General features: G+C 43.6%; 3 protein-coding genes across 5 annotated transcripts in view; 1 reads left to right on the forward strand and 2 right to left on the reverse strand.

Annotated features, from left to right (window-relative positions):
- The window catches only part of il12rb2l (interleukin 12 receptor, beta 2a, like), a 33644-nt gene extending 17611 nt beyond the window's left edge, over window positions 1-16033 (reverse strand). The window contains exons 1-3 of one of the 2 annotated variants that reach the window (XM_071395189.1): window positions 15731-16033; window positions 14790-14888; window positions 9094-9235 (exon numbers count right to left, since the gene is read on the reverse strand). In XM_071395189.1, the coding sequence (XP_071251290.1) occupies window positions 9094-9235; window positions 14790-14862 (215 nt within the window). In that variant the 5' untranslated portion in view covers window positions 14863-14888; window positions 15731-16033. Of the gene's footprint in view, window positions 1-2675; window positions 3328-9093; window positions 9236-14789; window positions 14889-15730 lie in introns of those variants that run through there. The other variant, XM_071395197.1, reaches the window with a different exon arrangement.
- A 1461-nt stretch (window positions 16034-17494) lies between these two features.
- On the reverse strand, window positions 17495-21299 carry LOC139572513 (relaxin-3-like). Of its 2 annotated transcripts, XM_071395245.1 has the most exons (3): window positions 21108-21299; window positions 19838-19975; window positions 17495-18874 (listed from the first exon to the last, which is right to left on the reverse strand). In XM_071395245.1, the coding sequence occupies exons 2-3, from the start codon at window positions 19941-19943 to the stop codon at window positions 18609-18611; spliced, it is 372 nt and encodes a 123-aa protein (XP_071251346.1). In that variant the 5' UTR covers window positions 19944-19975; window positions 21108-21299; the 3' UTR covers window positions 17495-18608. The 2 variants fall into 2 exon arrangements, with proteins under 2 accessions (XP_071251346.1, XP_071251341.1); XM_071395240.1 differs by lacking the exon at window positions 21108-21299 and having other exon boundaries at window positions 19838-20263.
- A 3180-nt stretch (window positions 21300-24479) lies between these two features.
- The window catches only part of rfx1a (regulatory factor X, 1a (influences HLA class II expression)), a 35206-nt gene continuing 34111 nt past the window's right edge, over window positions 24480-25574 (forward strand). The window contains exon 1 of the mRNA XM_071395249.1: window positions 24480-24633. The gene's annotated coding sequence lies outside the window, so the exon portion shown is untranslated. The remainder of the gene's footprint in view (window positions 24634-25574) is intronic.

The following is a 25574-nucleotide window of genomic DNA, read 5'->3' on the forward strand; positions in this document are numbered from 1 at the left end:
ATTAAAGATAAGGTTACTTATCTTGGAATTGTTATATGCAAGGATGAAAAACAAAGTAGTGAATTCAACTTTAACACCATTGAGAAAACAGAAGAAATTGAACCTCTGGTTGATGAGAGATATTTCATTATACGGTCGGGTTTTATTGTCCAAAGCTGAAGGGTTATCCAGATCGGGTTATGTCTCGTTATCACTTGACTTACCCCCTAAAATTGTAAAGGACTTAGATAAGATTCTTTATAATTGTTTTGGGAGGAACAAGCCTCACTATCTACGAAAATATATTCTCACTAATACCCAATAACAAGGAGGTCTTGAGGTTTTAGATTTCAATACTCTAAATAATACTTTTAAAATACATTGGATCCTGAAGTATGTTAAGAACCAGAACAGTATTTGGAATGTCTTCCCTAAGTATTTATTTGACTCTGTTGATGGTTTAGAATTTTTTCTTCGATGTAATTTTGATGTTGATAAAATCCCAGTAAAGTTGGCCAAATTCCATAAGCAGGCAATTTTAGCTTGAATGTTAGCGTATAAACACAAATTTTCCCCACAGATACTTTATGGAACAACAAAGATATACGATTTAAAAATAAGTCTCTTTTTTTCGTAACTGGTTTGAGAATAAAATTATTTTGGTTGGTCAGTTACTGAATGAGGATGAATATCTACTCTCATATGGGGAATTTCTTGATAAATAAAAAATTCCAATAACCCCAAAAGAATATGCAATTGCTTTTGATGCGATTCCAAGGAGAGTTGTATCTTTTAAATTCCTCTGTGGTTGATGTAACATAGAGTTACATGAAAATATATTCATTGGCAATATTAACATCAAAGATAAATGTAGTAATAAACAGATTAGGAATATTGTTTGTGATACTACAATTCCCTCAGCAAGATTCTTTTGGTCAGATATCTATGGTGATATACATCGGGGGAAAGCATGGAAAATTGCTAACAAATATTGTATCAGTAACAAAGTAAAGAAAGTTTCATTTAAAATGTTATATAGAATTTATCCTGTGAAACATGTTTTGGAAAGATTCAAGCTAAATATTGTCTATAACTGTGATTTCTGTGGAATGGATTTATAGTATAATTTTTTGGGAATGACATTCAGAATTGTTACCAAAAAAAATAGGAAAGGTTGTACTATTTAATGGTTTTGATACAATGATTTATTTCAGAAATTCTGACATAGATAAAGATGTAGTATATTTAATTCAACTGCTAATAATACTAGGTACATTTCATATTCACAAATGGTCTAATTCAAAATCAAACTTATTTCAATTTATAAATGAATTTAAACAATATGGCACTTACTTTAACTAAAATGAAAAACAAAGGCAGATAAAACTTGTATTATTAATGAATTTGATTTGTTTGTTTAGGATTCCTGGCAATGTAAATAGTTTGTATGTATGCTTGTTTGCATGTGACTATTCCTCTTTTGTTTGTTGATATTTGTTAATAAAAAAAAAACATTTAAATATTTATTTTTAAACACGGTCGTCTCGCGTCGAACTGCGCATGTGCAAACCGTCAAATCCAAAGGCACTCCTTCAATATGAAGTCGTTTTTGACGATTATTAAAACGTGTCAGTTTGTCACCTTCACGAGGTTCAACTACTTAAAGCTACAATATGTAATTTTTTGGGCAACCGGATCAAATTGACATAGAAATTAGTGTTATAGATCTGTCACTCATGGAAAGGAAGTTTAAGAATTAGTACATATGTTCTATGTGCGCTATTTCTATGCTTCCCGTTCTTAAGTTTAGTTTTTGCGTCTTTTACTTTCGGTTTTGTACACGAGCTTCAAACAGCTGAAAATACCATATTGCTGGTTGTGGAAAAGATATTAGATGGTACAATGATTCTCCACACTATACTTGCTTGTTTTGTCACAAACTGAAATTAGGCGAGCTATTAGAATTTTAGCAAACATAGTGCATCGTTAAGACATTGGCTCGAATCTAGGTTGTGCCTTTCGATTTCAATAAAATTAACAACTAAAGGAAGAATTTGCCACTTCTCTCATTGACTTCTCAAACCCCACGCCTGGTCTGTTTGGTCTGTTTCTCAAGCGTTCTCGGAAGTTCTGCGATATTGTGGCTCTGGGTTTAGAAACCCTGCTTGTATTTTTTTAACCTAGACTGCTAGTCTAGGTAAGAAAATACAAAGATTAAGGCATCGTAATAATTCCATGCAGAAGCATTTGAAAATAAACATTCATGGGATCAGCGCCATTGCTAACTATCAACACTGGTCCCATGAATTGCAAAGAGTTATGGTAAATTAGAACACTGTTGTCATGTTCGTCATAACGAGGAGACCAAGGTGCAGCGTGATAAGAAAATGGAAAATGGCAACCTAAATAGGATCCCCAATCAGAGACAACGACAAACAGCTGCCTCTGATTGGGAACCAATTCAGGTCACCATAGACCTATATATACCTAGACAAACCAAAACCCCATAGATGTACAAAAACCCCTAGACAATATAAAAAATAAACCAACCACCCTTGTCACACCCTGACCTAACCAAAATAATAAAGATAACTAAGGTCAGGGCGTGACAGTACCCCCCCCCCCCCCCCCCCAAAGGTGCGGACTCCCGGCCGCAAACCTAAACCTATACGGGAGGGTCTGGGTGGGCATCTAACCTTGGTGGCGGCTCTGGTTCTGGACGCCGCCCCCCTTCTTTACACTGAGTCCGCTCTTGTTTCACTGACCCGTGGATCATCGTCGGGTGCGTCTGGACTGCGGATCCTCGCCGTAGGCCCCGTGCTGGGGACCCTCGCTGCGTGGATCATCGCTGGATGTTCTGGACTGGGGACCGTCGCTGGAGACCCCGGACTGTGGCCCGTCGCTGGAGGTTCCGGACTGTGGCCCGTCGCTGGAGGTTCCGGACTGTGGCCCGTCGCTGGAGGTTCCGGACTGTGGCCCGTCGCTGGAGGTTCCCGGACTGTGGCCCGTCGCTGGAGGTTCCGGACTGTGGCTCGTCGTTGGAGGTTCCGGACTGTGGCCCGTCGTTGGAGGTTCCGGTCTGGATACTGTCGCCAGACGCTCTGGACTGGGTACTGTCGCCGGACGCTCTGGACTGGGTACTGTCGCGGGACGCTCTGGACTGCAGAGGCGCACTGTAGGCCTGGTGCGTGGTGCCGGAACTGGTGGTACCGGGCTGGGGACACACACCTCAGGGCGACTGCGAGAAGCAGGAACAGGGCGTACTGCACTGCCGAGGCGCACTATAGGCCTGGTGCGTGGTGCCGGCACTGGTGGTACCGGGCTGGGGACACGCACCTCAGGGCGAGTGCGAGGAGCAGGAACAGGGCGTACTGGACCCTGGAGGCGCACTGGAGGCCTGGTGAGTGGTGCCGGCACTGGTGGTACCGGGCTGGGGACACGCACCTCAGGGCGAGTGCGAGGAGCAGGAACAGGGCGTACTGGACCCTGGAGGCGCACTGGAGGCCTGGTGAGTGGTGCCGGCACTGGTGGTACCGGGCTGGGGACACGCACCTCAGGGCGAGTGCGGAGAGGAGGAACAGGGCGTACTGGACTGCCGAAGCACACTGTAGGCCTGGTGCGTGGTGCCGGAACTGGTGGTACCGGGCTGGGGACACGCACCTCAGGGCGAGTGCGGGGAGGAGGAACAGGATGTACTGGACTGTGGAGGCCTGGAGTGTAGAGCTGACAACCCGTCCTGGCTGGATGTTTATTTTCGCCTTGCAAATGCAGGGCGCTGGCACAGGACGTACTGGGCTGTATAGACTCACCGGAGACACAGTACGCAAAGCCGGCGCAGGATATCCTGGTCCAAGGAGGTACACTGGAGACCAGGAGCGCTGAGCCGGCACCATCCTTCTTGGCTGGATGCCCATTCTAGCCCGGCCAATGCAAGGAGCTGGAATAGAGGGCACCGGGCTAGAATAGCACACTGGAGACACCGTGCGCTCCACCGCATAACACGGTGCCTGACCAGTAACACGCTCCCCACAGTAAGCACGAGGAGTTGGCTCAGGTCTCCGACCTGACTCATGCAATCTCCTCGTGTGCCCCCCACCAAAAGAATCTTGGGGCTACCTCTCGGGCTTCCGTGCCAGCCGTGTACCCTCATATCGACGCCGTTCTTCCTGTGCTATCTCCACCTGCCTCCATGGCAGGGTCTTGTTCCCTGCCATTACTTCCTCCCAGGTCCAGGATGTCCTCCACTCCGCTTTCTCCCGGGTCCAAGATGTCCACTCCTTTTTAGCACGCTGCTTGGTCTTTTTTTGGTGGGTTATTCTGTCACGTTCGTCATAACGAGGAGACCAAGACGCATCGTGATAAGAATACATACTTCTTTTAATGAAGAATAAACACTGAACAAAACGACATGACGCTATGAGACACGAGTACTGACAGGCAACTACACATAGACAATAACCCACAAAACGAACATGGAAAATGGCAACCTAAATAGGATCCCCAACCAGAGACAACGACAAACAGCTGCCTCTGATTGGGAACCAATTCAGGCCACCATAGACCTATATATACCTAGACAAACCAAAACCCCATAGATGTACAAAAAACCCTAGACAAGACAAAAAACACCTAGACAATACAAAAACTAAACCAACCACCCTTGTCACACCCTGACCTAACCAAAATAATAAAGGAAACAAAGATAACTAAGGTCAGGGCGTGACAACTGTTGTCTTAACCTTGAAATCTTCAACCTATATGTTGGCTAGATGGTTGTAGTATTTTTTCTTGCATTAGCATAAAGTGCTTATTTTTTCACCAGCCTTATGATATGCTTCAGACCGGTTGCCTTCTGCCTAGGCACCGAAGCTACAATGCTTGAGTTGGTCCCATGAGTTGGTCCCATTATTTTATTTTCATGACAGTTTTCATCCATAACCGTCGATTACACGGTTATATAATAATTATGCCAGCCCGAGCTGCAGCTTAGCATTGTGAATGCGCATTACCCCACCACCGCGGAAAATAAAGCCAAATTCCCACTTCCCACTTGGTCATGAACGCAGCATAAGAGTCTGGCTCTTATGCTGCATTTGTAACCAAGTGGAAAGTGGTAATTTACAACCATAGAGTTAGATATATTACTCTTGATGCATAAAACCTGTTTTTGGCATGGACATTGCCAATGAGGGCTTAGAAAAGTAATAACACGTGATAATAAAAGTAATAATAAATACAAAATGAGTAACGACAACTTGGCTATATACACGGGGTACCAGTACCGGGTCGATGTGCAGGGGTACAGTGCTTCGGAAAGCATTCAGACCCTGTGACCTTTTTCATATTTTGTTACGTGACAGCCTTATTCTAAAATTAACTAAATCCTTTCCCCCCTCATCAATCTACACACAATACCCCAAAATGAAAAAGCAAAAACTGTTTATTTGAATTTTTTGCCAATTTTAAAACATAAAAAACGGAAATAATACATTTACAAAAGTATTCAGACCCTTCACTCAATACTTTGTTGAAGCACCTTTGGCAGCGATTACAGCCTTGAGTCTTCTTGGGTATGACGCTAAAAGCTTGGCACACATGTATTTGGAGAGTTTCTCCCATTCTTCTCTGCAGATCCTCTCAAGCTCTGTCAGGTTGGATGGGGAGAGTTGCTGCACAGCTATTTTCAGGTCTTTCCAAAGATGTTCAATCGGGTTCAAGTCCGGGCTCTGGCTGGGCCACTCAAGGACATTCAGAGACTTGTCCTGAGGCCACTCTCGCATTGTCTTGGCTGTTTGCTTAGGGTTGTTGTCCTGTTGGAAGGTGAACCTTCGGCAGAGTCTGAGGCCCTGGTCGCTCTGGAGCAGGTTTTCATCAAGGATCTTTCTGTACTTTGCTCTGTTCATCTTTCCCTCGATCCTGACTAGTCTCCCAGTCCCTGCCGCTGAAAAACATCCCCACAGCATGATGCTGGCACCACCATGCTTCACCGTAGGGATGGTGCCAGGTTTCCTCCAGATGTGACGCTTGGCATTCAGGCCAAAGAGTTAAATCTTGGTTTCATCAGACCAGATAATCTTGTTTCTCATGGTCTGAGACTCTTCAGGTGCCTTTTGGCAAACTCCAAGCAGGCTGTCATGTGTCTTTTACTGAGGAGTGGCTTCTGTCTGGGCCCTCTAACATAAAGGCCTGATTGGTGGAGTGCTGCAGAGATGGTTGTCCTTCTAGAAGATTCTCCCATCTCCACAGAGGAACTCTGGAGCTCTGTCAGAGGGACCATCGGGTTCTTGGTCACCTCCCTGACCAAGACCCTTCTCCCCCAATTGCTCTGGCCAGCCGGCCAGCTCTAGGAAGAGTCTTGGTGGTTCCAAACTTCTTCCATTTAAGAATGAGGGAGGCCACTGTGTTCTTGGGGACCTTCAATGCTGCAGAAATGTGTTGGTACCCTTCCCCAGATCTGTGCCTCGACACAATCCTGTCTCGAAGCTCTACGGACAATTCCTTCGACCTCGTGGCTTGGTTTATGGTCTGACATGCACTGTCAACTGTGGGACCTTATATAGACAGGTGTGTGCCTTTCCAAATCATGTCCAATCAATTGAATTTACGACAGTTGGACTCCAATGAAGTTGTAGAAACATCTCAAGGATGATCAATGGAAAGAGGATGCACCTGAGCTCAATTTCAAGTCTCATAGAAACAATTCTGAATACTTATGTAAATAAGGTATTTCTGTTTTACATTTAATAATTGTGAAAAAAGTTTAAAAGTAAAAAAAACTGTTTTCGCTTTGTCATTATGGGCTATTGTGTGTAGATTGATGAGGAAAAACGTAACAAAATGTGGAAAAAGTCAAGGGGTCTGAATACTTTCCAAATGCACTATACGTACATATAACTAGGAATAAAGTGACTAGGCAACAGGATAGATAATAGACAGTAGCAGCAGCATATATGTGATGAGTCAAAGAAGTTAGTGCAAATATGGTCAGTGCAGATTGTCCGGGTAGCTATTAAACTAACTATTTAGAGGTCTTATGGCTTGGGGGTAGAAGCTGTGTTGGTGTGTGTGGACCATGATAGCTCCTTAGTGATGTGGACATCGAGGAACTTGAAGCTCTCGGCCCACTCCATTACAGCCCTGTCGATGTGAATGAGGGGGTGCTTTGCCTTCCGTTTCCTGTAGTCCACGATCAGCTCCTTTGTCTTGCTGACTTTTGAGGGAGAGGTTGTTGCCCTGGCAGTCTCTGATCTCCCTATGGGCTGTCATCGTCGCTGATCATGCCTACCACCGTTGTGTCGTCAGAAAACTTAATGATGGTGTTGGAGTCGTGCACGACCACACAGTTGTGGGTGAACAGGGAGTTGTGGCGGATATGTTGTTGCCTACCCTTACCACTTGGGAGCGGCCCGTCAGTAAGTCCAGGATACAGTTGCAGAGGGAGGTGTTCAGTGCCAGGGTCCTTAGCTTAGTGATGAGCTTGGAGGGCACCATGGTGTTGAACGCTGAGCTGTAGTCAATGAACAGCATTCTCACATAGGTGTTCCTCTTGTAAAGGTGGGATAGGGCAGTGTGGAGTGCAATAGAGATTGCGACATCTGTGGATCTGTTGGGGCGGTATGCGAATTGGAGTCGGTCCAGGGTGTCTGGGATGATGAGTACCTTGATGTTCTTGGGCACAGTGACTATGGTGGTCTGCTTGAAACAAGTAGGTATTACAGACTGGCTCAGGGAGAGGTTGAACATGTCAGTGAAGACACTTGTGTGGAGTAAAGGTGATCTAGAGTTTTGTAGTCTGTAGTTGCACAGGTGACATGCTGGTAGAAATGACCTAAGACAGATTTAAGTTTCCCTGCATTATAATCACTGGCCACTAGGAGCGCGGCCTCTGGAGGAGCATTTTCTTGTGTGTTAATAGTGCCATACAGCTTGTTGAGTCTTAGTGCCAGCATCGGTTTGTGGTGGTAAATAAACAGCTACAAAAATATAGATGAAAACTCTCTTCGTAAATAGTATGGTCTACAGCTTATCATGATGTATTCTAACTCAGGTGAGCAGAACCTCAAGTCTTCCTTAACATTAGAGAATGCACACCAGCCATTGTTAACAAAGAGACACACACCTCGGCTTTATACCTCTTCAAACAACACAAACAACGCAGTTTGCACTCTTTCAGTTTGTTTGCCAACTCATAGAAGTAGTAAAAACATTTTTTTGACTACTTCAAAATGGAGATGGCCTCAATGGCACTGCCCGAGTGCTCACAGATGCCATAATGGGACATATATAAAGATGATATCTCTATCATTCTCTGTGTTTACCACACATGAATGGAAGAAAAAAAATCCCCCAACTGGTAATTACTAGAGGGAAACTTGTCTGTTTCACTCGCTTGAATGCTTTATCTGAGATTGACACGTCTTTCTGTCGATGGCCTCTCTGTCAAATAAATGATCACTATTTCAATATTTTATGTGGACTGACAAGGAGGTACGGTAAGACACATAAGCCCGGCCCTGGCACGGGCAGAACCATTGAGCCATCTCCATTTTGAATAAGTCCATTTTCTTCTTCTACTACTTCTATGAGTTGGCAAACAAACTGAAAGGGTGCATACTGCCATCTAGAGTGTGTTGTTTCAACAGGTATAAAGCCAAGGATGGTGATTTACTACCACCTACAGTTATGGAATGTTTACTCACGAGTATAATTCATTGGCTGATCCCTCCTGATGCCCCGGATGGAATCATGTGATCCTTCCTTCACCCATAGGAAGTCACACCCAGTTGACTACTTTAAAATGGTGAATCCTTTGATGACAATGTCCATGCCAAATGGGTTTTATCCATATAGAGTCCTCTATCTAAGGTTATGGTGGTAAATTCCCACTTCCTGCTTGGTTACAAACGCAGCATTAACCCATCGGTTTCTAAACACCACGAGTCACCGCGGGTTTCCAAACACAGCGAATTAACAGCTATTCTTGCATCTGTGTAGGAACAGTATATGATAGTTATGATAGCCTATGTCTGGGTCATTTGTGAATATGATTATATATGTCCTGTATATACTGTATTAAGATGGGATGTATACAGGCTATAGTAGACATGTATTTACCCCTCCGTAGAATTCCAATGCAGGCTGTAGGAGGTGGGGATCTGTGGGTCCTGTCCTGGATCCCAGAAACAGTGGATATCTGCCTGTCGTCCCTCCGTATAGGGGATGTGACACTGCGGAGCGGAGGGAGGAGATGGAGGGCCTGCAGAGAGTGAGGGAGACAATGAGGAGGGAGGTAGAAGTGAATTTCAACTGATAGACAAAAAGAGACAGACAAAAAGAGACAAATCCAATCAAAGTTTATTTGTTATGTACACAGTTTTGCAGATGTTATCACAGATGCAGCAAAATTCTTAAGTTTCTATCTCCAAAAATGCAACAATATCTAGCAATACAATAATAATACACACATAATCCAAAAGCTAAAATAAATAATGAAAAATTAAGACATATCAGAACGAGCAATGTCAGAGTCTGGAATATAAATAATATATATATGAATATGATGGTGTGTATAGACAGTATGGACACTATGTAAATAGAAAAGGATTGTACAGCAGTAGTTTTGTAATTGTTTTATTTTTTTATTTCACCTTTATTTAACCAGGTAGGCCAGTTGAGAACAAGTTCTCATTTACAACTGCGACCTGGCCAAGATAAAGCAAAGCAGTGCGACACAAATAACAACATAGAGTTACACATGGAATAAACAAACATACAGTCAATAACACAATAGAGAAAAAAGTATATATACAGTATATATACAGTATATATAGTATAAAGTATATATACAGTGTGTGCAAATGAGGTAAGATAAGGGAGATAAGGCAATAAATAGGCCATAGTGGCGAAATAATTACAATTTAGCAATTAAACACTGGAGTGATAGATGTGCAGAAGATGAATGTGCAAGTAGAGATACTGGGGTGCAAAGGAGAAAAAAAAAGAACAGTATGGGGATGAGGTAGTTAGGTAGGATGGGCTATTTACAGATGGACTATGTACTAGAGGTCGACCGATTATCATTTTTCAACGCCGATACCGATACCGATTATTGGAGGACCAAAAAAGCCGATACCGATTAATCGGCCAATGTTTTTTATTTATTTGTAATAATGACAATTAGAAGCATACTGAATGAACACTTATTTTAACTTAATATAATAAATCAATCAAATCAATTTAGCCTCAAATAAATAATGAAACATGTTCAATTTGGTTTAAATAATGCAAAAACAAAGTGTTGGGGAAGAAAGTAAAAGTGCAATATGTGCCATGTAAGAAAGCTAAAGTTTAAGTTCCTTGCTCAGAACATGAGAACATATGAAAGCTGGTGGTTCCTTTTAACATGAGTCTTCAATATTCCAGTTAAGAAGTTTTAGGTTGTAGTTATTCTAGAAATGATAGGACTATTTCTCTCTATACCATTTGTATTTCATATACCTTTGACTATTGGATGTTCTTATAGGCACTTTAGTATTGCCAGTGTAACAGTATAGCTTCCGTCCCTCTTCTCGCCCCTACCTGGGCTCGATCCAGGAACACATCAACAACAGCCACCCTCGAAGCATCGTTACCCATCGCTCCACAAAAGCCGCGGCCCTTACAGAGCAAGGGGAACAACTACTCCAAGTCTCAGTGCGAGTGATGCTTGAAGCGCAGCGAAGAGCTGCTGGCAAACGCACGAAAGTGCTGTTTGAATGAATGCTTACGAGCCTGCTGCTGCCTACCATCGCTCAGTCAGACTGCTCTATCAAATATCAAATCATAGACTTAATTATAACATAATAACACACAGAAATACGAGCCTTAGGTCATTAATATGGTCGAATCCGGAAACTATAATTTCGAAGACAAAACGTTTATTCTTTCAGTGAAATATGGAACTTTTCCATATTTTATCTAACGCATGGCATCCCTAAGTCTAAATATTGCTGTTACATTGCACAACCTTCAATGTTATGTCATAATTATGTACAATTCTGGAAAATTAATTACGGTCTTTGTAAGGAATAAATGTCCTTCACACAGTTCGCAACGAGCTAGGCGGCCCAGACTGCTGCATATACCCTGACTGCCACAATCGGTGTCCAAAAATACTGATTACCGATTGTTATGAAAACTTGAAATCGGCCCCAATTAATCGGCCATTCCGATTAATCGGTCGACCTCTACTATGTACAGGTGCAGTGATCTGTGAGCTGCTCTAACAGCTGGTGCTTAAAGTTAGTGAGGGAGATATATGCCATTCAGTGATTTTTGCAATTCGTTCCATTCGATGGCAGCAGAGAACTGAAAGGAATAGTTATATAGGATGAGCCATGACTAGAATACAGTATATAAATATAAAGTGGGTAAAACATTATTACAGTGGCCTCCCGAGTGTCGCAGCGGTCTAAGGCACTGCAGTGCTAGGCGTCACTACAGATCCAGGTTCGATCCCGGGCTGTGTCGCAGCTGGCCGCGACCGGGAGACCCATGAGGCGGTGCACAATTGGCCCAGCGTCGTCCGGGTTAGGGGAGGGTTTGGCCGGCCGGGATGCCCTTGTCCCATCGCGCTCTAGCGACTCCTGTGGTGGGCCGGGCGCATGCACGCTGACACGGTCGCCTGTTGTACTGTGTTTCCTCTGACACATTGGTGCGGCTGGCTACCGGGTTAAGAGAGCAGTGTGTCAAGAAGCAGTGTGGCTTGGCAGGTTTGTGTTTCAGAGGACGCATGGCTCTCGACCTTCGCCTCTCCCGAGTCCGTACGGAAGTTGCAGCAATGGGAAAAGACTGTAACTACCAACTGGGGAGAAAAAGGGGTAATTAAAAAAAAAAATAATAACATTATTAAGGTGACCAGTGTTCAATGACTCTATGTACATAGGGCAGCAGTTTCTAAGGTGCAGGGAAGAGTACCGGGTGGTAGCCGGCTAGTGATGACTGTTTAACAGTCTGAGATGGCCTGGAGAAGCTGTTTATCAGTCTCTCGGTCCAGGCTTTGATGTGCCTGTACTGTCTCCACCTTCTAAATGGTAGAGAGATGAACAGACCATGGTTTGGGTGACTGAGGTCCTCGATGAGCTTCTTAGCCTTCCTGTGACATCGGTGCTCTAGATGTCCTGGAGGGCAGGCAGTTTGTCCCCAATGATGTGTTGGGCTAACGGCACCACCCTCTGGAGAGCCCTGCGGTTGAGGGTGGTGCAGTTGCCGTACCAGGCGGTGATACAGCCCGACAGAATACTCTAGGTGGTGCATCTGCAGAAGTTAGTGAGGGTCTTAGGGGCCAAGCTGAATTTCTTCAGCCTCCTGAGGTTGAAGAGGCGTTGTTGACCATTTCAGGTCCTAAATGATTTGCACGCTGGGGAACTTGAAGCTTGACCCTCTCCACTGCAGCCCTGTCAATGTGGATGGGGGCGTGCTCTCTCCGCTGTCCTTCGTTTTGTTGACGTTGAAGGAGAGGTTATTTTCCTGGCACCACTCCGTCAGGGCTCTCACCTTCTCCCTGTAGGCTGTCTCGTTGTTGTTGCTAATCAGGCCTACCACTGTTGTGTCGTCTGCAAACTTGATGATTGAGTTGGAGACGTGCGTAGCGGTTTCACGTAAACAGATAGTGAGAGAGAAAGAGAGAAATAAAATCCAGATGACATTCACCTTTAAGGGAACTGTGCCAGTTTAGCGTTCCTTCTGTTGTCATTGCCATCCTCTTTGACCTAGACCCCCCCTCACACACACACACAACGTTGAAACCACAAGCACACACTGAGAGCGTTTCAAGGAACATGAAGCCCAAACAGGAAATGATAACAAGACAGAGATCTTGCGAGGTGATGACACCCTTCCTCTCTCAGAGTTCCTCTCCTCTTCTAGTATCAGTATGAAACATAAAATCATAACCACACACTAAGGGTTGTGTTCATTAGGCACCAAACAGACGAAAAACGTCTGAAACAGGGTGGAACTACCTGGACTTTTCCAATAAGAAACACTCATATGCGTTTTCCATTTCAAAATGTTTTCCGTTGCCTTCTATTATGAACACAACACAAGGTCCATAGCATATGTGATATGACTAACAGGGTGGTGATTAGGAACCATTTACCTCTTGGTCCCCTACGCATTAATTAAGAATGATACTGATATGATCTCTATGGAAGGTTGTGTTGAATAAAATGAAGGAAATGGGGATGCATAAAGTCTAGCAGATGTTATAGCGGGTGCAGCGAAATGCTTGTGTTACATTGCATGTCAGAGCAAAAACCAAGCCATGAGGTTCAAGGAATTGTTCTTAGAGCTCCGATTGTGTCGAAGCACAGATTTGGGGAAGGGTACCAACACATTTCTGCAGCATTGAAGGTCCCCAAGAACACAGTGGCCTCCATCATTCTTAAATGGAAGAAGTTTGGAACCACCAAGAGACTTCCTAGAGCTGGCAGCCCGGCCAAACTGAGCAATCGGGGGAGAAGGGCCTTGGTCAGGGAGGTGAAAAACCCGATGGTCACTCTGACAGAGCTCCAGAGTTCCTCTGTGAAGATGGGAGAAACCTCCAGAAGCACAACCATCTCTGCAGCACTCCACCAATCAGGCCTTTATGGTAGAGTGGCCAGACGGAAGCCACTCCTCAGTAAAAGGCACATGACAGCTCGCTTGGAGTTTGTCAAAAGGCACCTAAAGAACTCTCAGACCATGAGAAACAAGATTCTCTGGTCTGATGAAACTAAGTTTCAACTCTTTGGCCTGAATGCCAAGCGTCTGGAGGAAACCTGGCACCATCCCTACTGTGAAGCATGGTGGTGGCAGCATGTTTTTCAGCGGCAGGGACTGGGAGACTAGTCAGGATCGTGGGAAAGATGAATGGAGCAAAGTACAGAAAGATCCTTGATGAAAACCTGCTCCAGAGCACTAGGGACCTCAAACTGGTGCGAAGGTTCACCTTCCAACAGGACAACAACCCTAAGCACACAGCCAAGACAACGCAGGAGTGGCTTCGAGACAAGTCTATGAATGTCCTTGAGTGGCCCAGCCAGAGCCCGGACTTGAACCCGATCGAACATCTCTGGAGAGACCTGAAAATAGCTGTGCAGCGACGCTCCCCATCCAACCTGACGCAGCTTGAGAGGATCTGCAGAGAAGAATGGGAGAAACTCCCCAAATACAGGTGTGCCACGCTTGTAGCGTCATACCCAAGAAAACTCAAGGCTCTAATCACTTTCAAAGGTCCTTCAACAAAGTACTGAGTAAAGGGTCTGAATATTTATGTAAATGTTATATTTCAGTTCTGATATTTTTATGGGGTATTGTGTGTAGATTAATGATGGAAAAAACGAATTTAATACATTCTAGAATAAGGCTGTAACTTAACGAAAATGTGGAAAAAGTCAATGGGTCTGAATACTTTCCAAATGCACTAAAAATACACAGTATGTATAAACAGTATAACAAAAATGCAATGTACAGTAGTAGATATATTAAAATGAGATATGTGAAGAATACAGTACATGAATACACAGTGTGAAAAACAGTATAAAAGAAACGGCCCAGTGTTTAATAATAAGAATGAACTAATAACATAGACATACAATCAGATCAAACATATAGATCAGCATTACGGTTTAGTCCATCTGAATTATTTGAAGAAATCCCAGAGCTGATCAGTGAATGGTGGATCTGAGGGTGTGTCAAATAGAGATTATAAATAGTCACAAGGAAAATTTCCTGGTCACATGACTTTACCAGGAAAAAGATCTGGGATCAGTCCAGTGTGAAGGACTCACCTGGTTGAGGTAAGCAGGTGTGTAGTAGGAGCAGCAGGATCAGCAGGAGACATGGGACTCTGGGCCATGCCATTACTCACACCACTATGCCATCAGCACCTGTGGAAAACATACACACACATTTCTGGGTAACAAATAAAAAGTACCTTACTGTGATTGTTTTCATTTAAAATGATCAACAACAACAACATAGCTTCTTAACAAAGAGCGATTTACAAAGCAAGAATTTTGCAGGGACTGTCTGGGAGGGATCTGAGTAGGGAATGGAAAACTGAAAACTAGCTGTTATTGGCAGAGAGGTTTGAAACTTTCTTTCTTATTGGTCTATTAACTCATTTAACGCCAGGTGATGTCACCAGGCAGGTAAAATCTCCATCCCACCAAAACAGACTGAAATGTCAGGTGGCCTTTTCAAACAGCTCCTACACTAAAATGGCATTATCATAATTTTCACAATTTCACAGTATTATTCCAACCTCATAGTGTGGAAATATATTTAAAACACAGGAGCATCACTGCACTGGGCCTATAGTCCTTAATTGAAATAATAACAAAGTGGTCAACCGCCTCTGTTTTGGTAAAAATATGAGGGATGGGCCTGGAGAAATGTAACCACTCTCAAATTCAAATTCATAGACATATCTGTCACTGTCTTCGCCACTGACATATCTGCCACTCTGTGTATTGTGTAGCCGACATACATGTTTTTAAGAAAAAGCACATGATGACAAAAGCCTCTGGTTTCTATTGACCATTGTTGTCATGTTATGATGCAAATTAGCTTACCATAGCCATAAGTATAGAGATGAGAGTGAACATTCAAAGTCTTGTATTATTTCAAGTCTAAAAACGTTATACTGGTAGGCCTAATGATCAATATGATTTCGGCAAACTGTAAGTTAAGTTGAAAAATAAGTGGTTCGAAAAATAAGAGCTATTACCTCGTCGTCAAGAAAGACATCAAAATAACGGAACTTCCATCTTTCGCCGGCATTCTATTGTACATTGAATGAATGTTTGCGATGTTTACGTGCGCAGAAGTTTGGGTGCTTTTCGCGGCACACTGGCTGTATTTCATTCTAAGCGATGCTTCCTCCCTTGCATCCTCGCTCACTCTCTTTCCCGAAATGATCAGACTGAATAGGTGAAAGCAATATGGCAGAAACTAGATTGGATGTGTGTGTAGACCTAACTATTTCTCACACACCCAACTTGTCTATGATCCGCAAAGCGGAGTGTAATGAGCCCCGAAGGGAGTGGACACATCTCTAAAAAGCTCTGTGATCTGTCTATGACCCGCCTACTTTGTTTTACGGAAATTGCCTTTGGCAGCGATCCTCTATTGCATCAAATTTAACCCTACATAATAATGGTGTTTTCACATATAGTCAGTCCTCTTTAAAATAACTGATTTCAGTCCTCTTTAAAGTGAACTCTGTGGTAAAAAAAAAAAGCTAAATATCTCAGTTCTCTTTGTATTCACACTGCCCTTTCCTTTGAATGAGGACTCAATTCTTTTGCCAGTTCACTTCACCTATTTTGTGGCCAGAATCCGTTTTGCATTCACATTTCTATGTCTAGAAGGCAACCAAGATCTTTTTCCAACATTCACTTAGTGCACTGTGGGTTTTTCAAAGTGCAGGCGGAGCCATTCAATCAGAAGGTGTTATCAGACAGCTAGATATACCTTATACCTACTTACATTTTGGAAGCTAATAGATTGCATTTAGTGAAAAGATATAATAATTGTAATCAGAATATACTTTTAACATGTACATAGTATTGGTAACAAAATAAATAGTAGAAGAATAACAACAGATTAAATGATGCTGTAATTGATGTAGGCCACTGCCACTTCCAGATTGTATCCGTTTTGTTCAGTTCCCTTAGGGGCTCTTTTGAGGGGTCAAGTGTGTTTTATTCCAGTGCTATTGTGCTCCATTTGAATTAGTAATTTTATTCAAAACGCAATATTTTTGTGCAGTAGAATTAAAAGTTGCTTTACACATGTCATAGGCCAACTCCATTATGTCCTATGGCCCTATGTTTTCCTATGTCATGATTCTGGCATTGACCGTATCTGTGGCTGGTGGGAAAACTATTAGGGATTTGCGTCAATTCAAATCTGGTATCAGGACAAAATGTGATTCAGAGTCACCGAATATACTTTAAGTATTTTTATTAAACTTAAGCGATAAATGGTAAATGCAATTTTCGTATATACGGGTTCTCTGTATCACCTCGCAGGGCAGAACAGAGAACTGGCAGGATGAAAGTAAACAGCTGTTCTTATACTGTGATAGACGTAGTTCCAACCCGTCTGTTGGCCTATCACAGTAGAGGCTGAGCGTGGTTTAAACTTGCTCAGCCTATCGCCGGCGCTCAGGCTGGTCCCAGCCTCTTGGCGCTCCTTGGTGTCCGGCGCTGTTGCTGTGTAGATTACACTCCCACACCCTGGAGACTGGGGCCAGACAGTTCTGTAACATAGTTTGAGCTATTTGCACCTGCATAGAAAGTATACTGTTCTCGCTCAAGGTCAACCACAGCTTCTCAGCACACTATCTGGGGCAAAATGCCACTTCCAGCACACACACACAGACACCCAGGCGCCCAGGCCAACAGTTGCTAATATTATATTACATGTGATATAGTATTGGGTTATAGTGCAATAAACAGATCCTCACAAAACATACCAAAAGTCAGAATGTTAAGCAAATCAAATCTTTATTAAAACCTTTATAACAGGTTCATAATCCAAAATAAAACAGATTTGACAGATTTAAAAAAAATAAGGGCCATGTGAATGACGACAGTGAGTGGACAAAAAGTACGAAGGATCCAAAAACAACAATGGAGAAAAAGGTCTGGAAACCACATTTCATCACAGGTAGCCAAATTCCATACGTATAGAGACAGGAAGATATCGGTATTCAGTCCTAGTCGGTAATGACGTAATAATAAGGAATTCCCGTAGACCACGCCCATAAATTGGGGAAAACCCGCTGATTTTTTGTTATACAGAAATAACAAAATATGCCGAAATACTCCTGTGTTGTTCAATGTACATGTAGTAAGTAGCCAGCTCAGAAATTTTGACCGGTGGTTCGCAATGGTCCCACGTTGGGAAATAGAGTCTGCGAGAAGAGCCCTGTGGCTTCAGGCTATTCGGTGTGGGAAATGTGGGAACACGGTGTCCAAGTAGGCTATACGTAGCTATGTGTGTTGAAAACATTTCATCACGGTTAACACATTTAACTTGTTTAGCTCATACTGTCCGTTTGTAATTCCACTAGCTGGATAGTCAGATTGTTTGTGTTGTTGGTCTTGGCTAGCTTAATGTTCCGGTCAGTAGCTAGCTCTCACTCAAGTTGCTGCTAGCATTGTCATGAAAAAGGGCATAATAAGGGAAGCCTTACAATATTACGTTTTTCTAAGTAGTGAGAACGCTAGGAGCAGGCACTGTTGAAAAGTAATCTTTAGACATGTACTTTCTTAAATGGAGTTTTGTAATTGACTAAAACAAGCAGACAATAAGAAAATTGCGTTTGAAAAATATAACGTTTTTGCTGTGAGCCAATGGGGAAACCTAGGTAAACACAGGTTGTTTTACAGGCAGGTAGGGTCATGGCGTTCAATCTAATACCGACTGGGTCTATATGGAGAATAAGGTTATATTCTCCCTGCACAGTTAACATGATACTTTAACTCGGAAACACTGGGGAGAGCAGTTAGAAAACCCGAGAGAGAGAGATATGAGAAAATACCAGGTATGTGTATGGCTATGTGTGTGCATGGGAGGGGAGAGAATGGGGTGGATTCTCAGCAAAGGGAGCTGATGTCTCCCTTGCTGCAGCCCCACTTGCAGCAGGCGTTGGACAGGCCCACCACCACATCACGGCCCTTACGGTCTGACATACGGAGAGCCTCCAGTATCTCCTCTGAGATGAGGGAGCGGGCTGGCCTGCTGATGAACACCCCACCCTCCTGGACATGCTGGAAGGGACCCTCTGGGACCTGGGAGTCTGAGTTCCAGCCTTCAGATGAGTCCTCGTCATGGGAGCTGAAAGGGTCCTGAGGGAAGTCTCCTGAAATGCAGTTTATAGTAGGAGTGTTGAAATGTGATATTGACTCTCAGTGCTGCTCAATTTATACATTCAAAAGTCAAAGATTACTGTGTTTCTATTTCAAATCAAATGTTATTTGTAACATGTGCCAAATACAAGAAAAAATTGATAAGTAAAACAATGTAATAAAAGTTACAAATAATTAAAGAGCAGCAGTAAAATAACCCTAGCGAGGCTATATACAGGGGGTACCGGTACAGAGTCAATGTGAGTAGCAGTAGTGTAAAAGGTGGTGGCAATGCAAATAGTCTGGGTAGTCCTTTGATTAGCTGTTCAGGAGGCTTATGGCTTGGAGGTAGAAGCTGTTTGGACCTAGACTTGGTGCTCCGGTACCGACTGACACTCGGTAGCAGAGAGAACAGTCTATGGCTAGGGTGGCTGGAGTCTTTGACAAATTTTTTAGCCTTCCTCTGACACCGCCTGGTATAGAGGTCCCGGATTGCAGGAAGTTTGACCCCAGTGATGTACTGAGCCGTACACACTACCCTCTGTAGTGCCTTGCGGTCGGAGGCCGAGCAGTTGCCATACCAGGCAGTGATGCAACCAGTAGGATGCTCTCGATGGGGCAGCTGTAGCACTTTTTGAGGATCCGAGGACCCATGTCAAACATCTCCTGAGAGGGAATAGGCTTTGTCGTGCCCTCTTCACTACTGTCTTGATGTGTTTGGACCAATGCACAATACATTTAAATGGAAAAAAATGTAATCGACTGGGTGGACGTAATCGACTGTGCGGATATAATACATTCCAATGGACAAAGCCAGTGATACAAAAAAAGCCAACATAGTCCTTTCCCTTTACTCAACAAACCATAAATCACTGATAAATTGAATCAGGTGCATTACTGCTTGGCTAGAATAAAAATGTGCACAATTTAGAAACACAATGACCCAATAAAAGGCTTGTCCAGCCGGCATGCCTCACCTGCACTCCCGAGTGACCGTCTCCAGCGAGATCCTCCACAGGTGAAGATGACCGCCCGGATGAACTCCCGGCCACATAGCTTCACTCTATACGTGGGGCGCTCCATCCCCTGCACCCCAGTCACTAACAGACACACAGCTAATACCAGTGGTTTCCACATCATGTCCCAGGAAGTGAAAGAACGAGTGAGCAAAAAAGGAGAGAGAATAGATTCTTCAATGGTAGACTGGGCTGTTTGGAGCAGGTGTTTTTCTCTGTCTCTCTGTGGTGGCGAGTGTTGTGTGACTTCCCCAGTGACCTGGTATGGGTTTATAAAGGGGTCCTCAGCCATACGAGGTAGACATGGAACTTGTACACGCACACCCTCCCAACCAGGACAGTCATAGATAGGAGAGAGAGATAGACCCAGAGACCTTTATGGAGACAAAGCACTGACCAAAGGTGGCATAATTAGCCAATACTGCTCAAACGCGACGATGATGTCAGAGTAGTTTGTAATCTGATTACAGGAAAAACACCTTTTCTGGATGTCAAACCCACATTTCATTTGAATCCTCACCTGCACCTTTTTTGTGGTCATCACCCACCTCAAACTCACTTGATCACCAGACATTTCTGCTCATGCAAAGCAAGTGTTAATGTGCAGAGCCACGGTGTAGTGGTAACACTCCCTAACACGTTACATACGAATCCCATCTGGAGACCCGGGTTCAATTCCTGTGTCCACTGTTTCTCCCTCTTGTCTATTTCCTCACTATCTGAATAAAGTGTCAAAACACCTTAAAAATACATATTTAAACTTGATCAAATCTTCTACAGGGGTACAGTAGGAATGTTGGGTATGATGACACAGTTCAGAAGTGTGATGCCACCGTGTCAAAATGTCGGTATCAAGAACATGTTCTCTCAAACACAAATACCAAGTTTAGTAAATACAGTATACTACATATGTGCTACATTTTAGTAGTGGAAGATCCAGCCTATCGACGGAGGAGGAGCTGTGATTGTGGACGACGACGAGGTGCCCGTTGAGGAGCTCCATGGCCTGTCTGTCAGATGTCTCTACATCTATGCTCCCTCCTCTCAAGATACTACCTTTATGAACTGCCTATCATCTAAAGGTGACCATCGCCAAAATACTGACAGATCCCTACATTTGTTTTGTTAAATAGTTTCTGGTTAAATTTTGTTTTCAAAGCGACCTTGAGATTCTACTTGTAATGATAAGCGCTAAATAAAATACATATTTTTATTATTATATAGAACTTACTTTCAAGTAAAACTTCAACTCTTCCCCTATATGTAAAGGCTTTCTTCCTGGGATGAAGGAGAGGACCAAAATGCAGCGCAGTTAGTGTTCAACATGTTTAATTTAACGAACTGTGAACACTTACAACAATACAAAACAACAACCGTGAAAACCGAGACAGTCCTATCTGGTGCAGAACACAGAGACAGGAAACAACCACCCACAATCCCCAACACAAAACAAGCCACCTATATATGATTCTCAATCAGGGACAACGATTGACAGCTGCCTCTGATTGAGAACCATATTAGGCTGGACACAGAAACAGACGAACTAGACACACAACATAGAATTCCCACCCAGCTCACGTCCTGACCAACACTAAACAAGCAAAACACATAAGAACTCTGGTCAGGACGTTACACTATACGACTTCACACATTTTCAGTGCTGACTCTGTGTAACCCCAGCTGCTCTGATTATTCTCCCATGACTTGCTTCTCCCCTCATATTTCTCCATCTCTCTCTCTCTGAAAAAAGAGTGATGAAGTCACAGGTGGGGGGTTCACACAGCAAGGAGTAGGGGGTGCGTGCGACGGAATGAGGCAAAGCGGGTGACATTTTCAAAGGCAGATAACATGGAAGTCATCATCTGAGTCAAACAAAGGCTGGGGCCCTATCTGTGTCACTGCATAGTTAAAGGTCTCCCGTTTCACAATTGACAATGGATTTGTGAATTTGTAATTAATAGGTTGATAACAATGTGAACAACATGGTATTTCAGGGGGGCGTTGGAGACTCATTTGCACATTGTCTGGTGGTGAGTGACCAGGTGAGCAGGTTAAGAGAGCGACATTGATGGCGACTGAATGTGTTGCTTTTTCAATAAATTGTTTGTGGCCAGTATGTAGACTTTGTCTGTATACGTGTGTGTGTATGTATGTTTGTGGGTGTGTTTTTGTATGTAAACTCAGCAAAAAAAGACACGTCCCTTTTTCAGGACCCTGTCTTTCAAAGATAACGTGACATAGGCATGCTGAAAGGAGGCATGAGGACTGCAGATGTGGCCAGGGAAATAAATTGCAATGTCCGTATTGTAAGACAACGCTACAGGGAGACAGGATGGATAGCTGTTCGTCCTCCCAGTGGCAGACCACGTGTAACAACACCTGCACAGGATCAGTACATCCGAACATCACACCTGCGGGACAGGTACAGGATGGCAACAACAACTGCCCGAGTTACACCAGGAACGCACAATCCCTCCGTCAGTGCTCAGACTGTCTGCAATAGGCTGAGAGAGGATGGACTGAGGGCTTGTAGGCAGGCCCTCACCAGACATCACCGGCAACACAACGTCGCCTATGGGCACAAACCCACCGTCGCTGGGCCAGACAGGACTGGCAAAAGGTGCTCTTCACTGACGAGTCGTGGTTTTGTCTCATCAGGGGTGATGGTCATATTCGAGTTCATTGTCGAGGGAATGAGCATTACACCGAGGCCTGTACTCTGGAGCAGGATCGATTTGGAGGGTCCGCCATGGTCTGGGGCGGTGTGTCACAGCATCATCAGACTGAGCTTGTTGTCATTGCAGGCAATCTCAATGCTGTGCGTTACAGGGAAGACAACCTCCTCCCTCATGTGGTAGCCTTCCTGCAGGCTCATCCCGACATGACCCTCCAGCATGACAATGCCACCAGCCATACTGATTGTTCTGTGCGTGATTTCCTGCAAGACAGGAATGTCAGTGTTCTGCCATGGCCAGCGAAGAGCCCGGATCTCAATCCCATTGAGCACGTCTGGGACCTGTTGGATCGGAGGGTGAGGGCTAGGACCATTCCCCCCAGAAATCTTCAGGAACTTGCAGGTGCCTTGGTGGAAGAGTGGGGTAACATCTCACAGCAAGAACTGGCAAATCTGGTGCAGTCCATGAGGAGGAGATGCACTGCAGTACTTAATGCAGCTGGTGGCCACACCAGATACTGACTGTTACTTTTGATTTTGACACCCCCTTTGTTCGGGGACACATTATTCCATTTCTGTTAGTCACATGTCTGTGGAACTTGTTCAGTTTGTCTCAGTTGTTGAATCTTGTTATTTTCATACAAATATTTACACATGTTAAGTTTGCTGAAAATAAACGCAGTTGACAGTGAGAGGACATTTCTTTTTTTGCTGAGTTTATGTTTGTGTGTGTGCAAGAGCACATTCCCTCCCCAATATTTCGCCCTAGACATAACTACTACGAAACAACCAACAAAAATTGGTCACAGTTCTTGCAGCTATGTCGGTTACTGGGTCTGTACTTAGTCACTGGTAAGCTTTGAGGGGACTCCTATGGTAGGTACACCTACAGTTCATCCCTTGGCAGTGGTACTGTAGATTGCTTTATCACTGATCCCAACCCAGAGTCTCTCAGCGCATTCACAGTCAGCCCACTGACACACCTATCAGATCACAGCAAAATCCCAGTCTATTTGAAAATCGCAATATTCAATCATCAGGCATCAAAGCCAAAGGGACTGCATAATACTAAGATATGCTATCGATGGAAGGAAAGTAGCGTAGAAAACTACCCCCCAAAAATTGGGCAACAACAAATTCAATCCCTTTTAGAAAACGTTTCACTGCAATAGTTAAACTTGTCATTACAAAGCCTAAAGTATATTTGACCTTTCAGCTGCCTTATCAAATCTAAAAATGTCAAGCAGACAACCTAAGAAAATTAACAACAATGACAAATGGTTTGATGAAGAATGCAAAAACCTAAGAAAGAAATTGAGAAACCTATCCAACCAAAAACATAGACCCATGTATTTCACTGTGTTTCCCATGCCAATAAATCCCTTTACATTAAATGTGTGAGAGAGAGCAGGAGAGAGAGAGAGAACAGAATCCATGTTTAACTACTAATTTTCATTCAGTGTTCATATACAGTGTTGTTGTTTTAGACAACAAAATTCACTGATCACTCATCTGCAATATAGTAGTTATGTCACTTTCACTTAACCTTATTGCTCTAAAAGAGCTTGCTACACTAGGTATAGGCCTACACAATAATAAAGTTGCATGTTTGCAGACCAGGTGACATTGAGATCGCATTGTGTAACTTAATGTAACATTTTATTTCAACGTATTTGATCAAATAAAACGGCGATCAAACTGAGATAGTGTTACTACCAAATCGCAAGTTGATTGACATTAGAATAATCAAATTTCTATCCCGGATATGGGATCCGCCTCAGTTGGTTAATTTCATGTTCAAGCTGGACATGGGTTTCTCACAGATGTGATGAAGTGCTTTGTATCGACAAATTATGTGGTACTACCACTTTAAAACATGTTGGGAGTTGTCTGCCAATCAACGCGAATGAGGGGGAGGGAAGAAAGCGGGTGGGTAGCAACAGTTGCCCCGGTGAGGACGAAGCGCCATAGCCACGGTAGCCCTGGCGACAAGAACCCAGCAACGAGAATCAACAACAACAGCCTGAATCCTTGAAAAAAATAAAAACAAAAATACCGGTGGGAAATTCACTTGGAATCAGAGGTGAAACTCTAAACATATTAGATAGCTTACGTGTGCTTCTAACATTTCAAATGAAACATTATGTTGAATGCGGCTGTTTTTTTTGTTGCCTGTTTCAGTAGCCATTTATAGCAAACTGGTTGCCAACGTCTCTAGCTAGCTAACTTGCTTGTTGGCTCATCAATAGTGTTTCTTGAAACGCGGTGTCTGAGTACATTATGCCTGACATGACGCTTTAATACCCAGGCCGTTGTTATGGCGATGTCAAATGCACGATATGGGTACAAAATGGCGGGTGTTGTAGATACGCGAGACAAGCTAACGACCGTTAGCTAGCTCAGCTGTTGACATGCAGCCTGCTGACCAGCTCGAAGCTAATGTTAGCTAGCAGGCTACGTGGAATACCACAGTGGCGTGTGTCAAATAATGTTCAAACTTTTCCTATCTTATCAGCTTTAACGCAAAATGTCCTTCTGCCTGGCTGAGACAGAGGTTGACTAGTTTACCAACGTTAGCTAGCTAGTTGCTGCTAGCCAATCTCACTGCGAGCTGATAGTAGTAGCCTGGATTTAAAAAAAACGCTAACTAAAGATGCATTGTAATTTGGTAAATAAAGAGAATTAGCCGGCCAGAGGTTTTAGTTCTCAAGCCCGTACGAAGGGTAGAAAGGTGGCACTGGGAAGTGAAGTCAAGCAAGCCATGTAAAGAGGGGCGTGTCAGTGAGGGGCGCGACTGACTATATTATGCAGATGTAAGTTACAGTGGCAAGGACCTTGAAATATGGGGGGGGCATTTGTGTTAATTCCAAACATTAACTCATTCACTTGGATAGCTAAACTGAATTTTGTCCAAAAGTGTATATCTTCCTCTCATTTTGGCAACAGCATAGGTCATATATAGTTATTTGCTGAGTATTGGCTACTCAATAAAACCAATACTATTGAATAGGTTAAAAAGGGGTG

The sequence above is a fragment of the Salvelinus alpinus genome, chromosome 1 (genome assembly GCF_045679555.1).
Source record: "Salvelinus alpinus chromosome 1, SLU_Salpinus.1, whole genome shotgun sequence".
Classification (NCBI taxonomy): domain Eukaryota; kingdom Metazoa; phylum Chordata; class Actinopteri; order Salmoniformes; family Salmonidae; genus Salvelinus; species Salvelinus alpinus.